General features: G+C 35.8%; 1 protein-coding gene across 1 annotated transcript in view; it reads right to left on the bottom strand.

Moving 5' to 3' along the window:
• Positions 1-3,961, bottom strand: part of LOC111797502 (uncharacterized aarF domain-containing protein kinase At1g71810, chloroplastic) — a 19,630-nt gene extending 15,669 nt beyond the window's left edge. The window contains exons 1-6 of the mRNA XM_023680513.1: positions 3,542-3,961; positions 3,413-3,457; positions 2,634-2,672; positions 866-1,036; positions 308-460; positions 115-150 (exon numbers count right to left, since the gene is read on the bottom strand). Coding sequence (XP_023536281.1) covers positions 115-150; positions 308-460; positions 866-1,036; positions 2,634-2,672; positions 3,413-3,457; positions 3,542-3,904 — 807 coding nt within the window. The 5' untranslated portion in view covers positions 3,905-3,961. The remainder of the gene's footprint in view (positions 1-114; positions 151-307; positions 461-865; positions 1,037-2,633; positions 2,673-3,412; positions 3,458-3,541) is intronic.
• Positions 3,962-3,994: the final 33 nt, after the last annotated feature.

The following is a 3,994-nucleotide window of genomic DNA, read 5'->3' as shown; positions in this document are numbered from 1 at the left end:
AGATTTGGAATAGAATACATACATTTAAAAGACTCGTTGTCTGTTTCTAGAAGATGTGCCATTTAAATTAATTTAAAATTAGTTTGAGTTCAAAATTTTGAATGGAATATATACCTTGAAAAGACTTGTTGCCCATTCATCAACAACTGCCTGCACATTAGAAGTAGTAGATAAATTATATGGGACAAGATTGTGTGTTAGTCGTTAAAGAAATTGAGGGAAGGGTCATTTACATACACAGTCAAAAAACCAAAAGAATTATTTCACTTTGCGTGTTCTTTACATTGATGTGTATAGGTTACCATACCTCCAGATCAGTATTTAACTTAGCAACCTTGCGAAATACAGCTGCTAAATACCGCAAGATCAAGATATCCAGAGCTATAGCAGCCTGAACTCCAGGCCTTTGAACTTTGACAGCAACAACTTGTCCATTGCGTCGGAGCCTTGCTTGATAAACCTATATTTTAGAAAAGAAAATCCAATTTACTTGTCTAGTAAGACAAAGCAAACTATGAGTAGTTATTTTCTTGAGGCTACATAATCTTTAGCCTTTTGGTGATACTTCTTTACAGTCCCCTTTGTGTTTCTTTGTGTGTGTGTGTTTTTTTTTTTGCATCTTAACTTGCAAGAAGCATTCTACCCCTTAATAGTTTATTCTTTGTTAGTGAGAGTTTCCATGAGAAAGACAAGAGAGAGAAAATTCATGTGATGAACCATCTTCTCTCTTTTGTAGTTCAGTTGATTAAATAAAATTGACATAGTTCAGTTTATGCACTATTTTTATACCTGATCATATCGAACTATTACTTAGACCTCACGCATTTTACCTAAAAACAACACAACAATGCTGATAGATAAAAACCTGTCCAAGAGATGCTGCAGCAGTCGGCTGTGGTGATATCTCAGAGAAAAGCTCGTCCAGAGGTATATTCAGTTCTCGTTCTATCGTATTAAAAGCCAGTTCAGATGAGAACGGAGCTATTTGGTCTTGTAAAAATGAAAGCTCATCCAAATAAGAAGGTGGTATCAAATCCTGCAAAGTACATTAAATAAAATATCACCAAAAATCTCAGATATTTAAGTGGCAAATGTTTGCATGTAATTGCTTCTATTGTGGTTGAAAGGAGTTGGGTTGATAATAGGTACTTTAGCATTTGATTTGAAGGTGTGTTCATTGTTCAGATGTGAAGAACAAGTTGATTATTCCTCTCTCGTTATCACATTTGCATGGTTTGACCACCTTCTAGTTGGTACCATAGATTGCATTGTTTGACCACCTTCTATAGGAAGAAAGTTGATTCAAGTCCATATGGGTTTCTTCAAAAAAAAGATTGATATATAAAAGACTTCCTCAAGAATTATGATGAGAGCTCTCACGTTTTAAAGGATTTAGCTATGTCTTTGAAAAACAAAACCTTCTTCTTTCAGTTGTAATGTGGGGGATACATGAAAGAAGAACAAAAATCTTTAAATCTCTCCTTCCAAATCTCCCTCCTCAAGCTTCCTTATGTGCTTATTGAGATCAAACCTTAGGCCTATAGCAATAACAAAATTTAGATGAACCATTTGGACATTTTAAAGAGAGAACATAGTTTAGTAGCTACACAGTCTAACCAAATTTCCATGGTAAAGCTAACCAAGCTAATAAAATTATAAAAAAATTCCTAGTCAAATGAATTTGAATCAGAAAATTATGTATGCTGCAAGATAANTCATCCAAATAAGAAGGTGGTATCAAATCCTGCAAAGTACATTAAATAAAATATCACCAAAAATCTCAGATATTTAAGTGGCAAATGTTTGCATGTAATTGCTTCTATTGTGGTTGAAAGGAGTTGGGTTGATAATAGGTACTTTAGCATTTGATTTGAAGGTGTGTTCATTGTTCAGATGTGAAGAACAAGTTGATTATTCCTCTCTCGTTATCACATTTGCATGGTTTGACCACCTTCTAGTTGGTACCATAGATTGCATTGTTTGACCACCTTCTATAGGAAGAAAGTTGATTCAAGTCCATATGGGTTTCTTCAAAAAAAAGATTGATATATAAAAGACTTCCTCAAGAATTATGATGAGAGCTCTCACGTTTTAAAGGATTTAGCTATGTCTTTGAAAAACAAAACCTTCTTCTTTCAGTTGTAATGTGGGGGATACATGAAAGAAGAACAAAAATCTTTAAATCTCTCCTTCCAAATCTCCCTCCTCAAGCTTCCTTATGTGCTTATTGAGATCAAACCTTAGGCCTATAGCAATAACAAAATTTAGATGAACCATTTGGACATTTTAAAGAGAGAACATAGTTTAGTAGCTACACAGTCTAACCAAATTTCCATGGTAAAGCTAACCAAGCTAATAAAATTATAAAAAAATTCCTAGTCAAATGAATTTGAATCAGAAAATTATGTATGCTGCAAGATAAACATATTTTTAAATGCCAACGACCCATTTCACCATTCACTCAAATGTTCAAGGTTTCTTCCTACAGTGATTATCAAAAGGCATATGCAATGAAAGAACTACAAGACATGGAATAATTCAATCAAATTAAAACAAAATGTCGAATATGATTAACAAGTTATATTGCCATTCACTTTCTTGGCAAATTTGAAGAAATAAATTATAAAACTTACGGGTCGAGATGAGATAGCCTGAGCAATTTTGATGTATGCCTACAAGACAATCATAACGAAGTAAAGCCATGATACAAGTAGACAATAATATAGGTGAAAAGATTTCTTTCCAACAAGTAAGATATGAAATTTATTTCAGAAGGGAAAACTGTAGAAGCTGGGCTTAACTCAATTAGTTTTACTGGATTACATATTTTCAATCTTGAATTAAATGGACATTCTGTCGGTAAATACATAGAACTTGCACTTTCAAAGAGAACGGATAGAAGTATTTTGAGCTTTTTATACTTGATTCTCTACCCCAAAGCCTGCTCAGAGACACCAAACGTAGAAGCTGGAAGGATTTAAAAAAATATATATTTATTTTCCACTTCTAAATTTGTTGGAAGCTGGTTTCAGTCTCCAAGTAGGCACCCATTCAAACTGTAGAATGTATTCTGAAGGATCTTAGGCAATGATCATATAGTTCCTAATGCTCTTTTGTGTCTAGAAGCGTTTTCATGCTAATGGATGTCCTTGAAAGAGTTTGTGAGCTTTTATTTTAAGATTCTTTAATTAAGCTCCCATTTCCTGCACAAGCTTTACAGGATGGTAACTATGTTGAATTGGTTGCTATTATAATCTCCTTCTTTCTATGCTGGACTAAGCAACAAATATGCAGTATAAATCAGGGAAAGTGGGATGCATANTGAATTGGTTGCTATTATAATCTCCTTCTTTCTATGCTGGACAAAGCAACAAATATGCAGTATAAATCAGGGAAAGTGGGATGCATATACCGGACCAAGCTCCACCAATATATTCCTAAGTTCTGCAGCTCTGACCTGCAAAGAACTCATGCAAATCACAAACCAAAATTCATGTCGAATGGAAGCGACCTCCAAGGAAAAAGGAAATTAAGCCCTCACCTCGAACATGAGGTCCGACCTTTCCCTCAAATCATCAATGAATCGAAGAGCTAGCCATCGGCCAAAAGTGGAGGCGACCTGAAGAAGTCTCCGAAGAACAAGGAGCGGCTTCCTCCGATAAATAGCGGCAATCTTGGAGACGCTGTAATCTTCCAAGGACTCAGCCTCCCGTGCGGTTAGACGGAAGAGGTAACCAGAGTTCTGAGTGAAGGAATCGAGGGCGGTGGTTGGATTGAGAGCATATGGGCGGAAATGGAAGATCCGGCGGGGAGGGGGGTGAAATTGAAGCAGAGGACGGGGGCTGGATTCAAGAATGGAAAAACACGAGGAAGAAGATGAAGGCAGAGAAGGAAGAAGCAACATTGTTGCGGGAAATGGAGAGGGATTCTACAGGCTAAAGAACCGATAATGCAACGGCTATTTTATCTCCACACAAAATCTAATAAATAAATA

Source organism: Cucurbita pepo, chromosome LG06 (assembly GCF_002806865.2).
Source record: "Cucurbita pepo subsp. pepo cultivar mu-cu-16 chromosome LG06, ASM280686v2, whole genome shotgun sequence".
In the NCBI taxonomy this organism is placed as follows: domain Eukaryota; kingdom Viridiplantae; phylum Streptophyta; class Magnoliopsida; order Cucurbitales; family Cucurbitaceae; genus Cucurbita; species Cucurbita pepo.
Note: the sequence above shows the minus strand (reverse complement) of the source record. Positions and strands in the feature narration are given on the sequence as shown.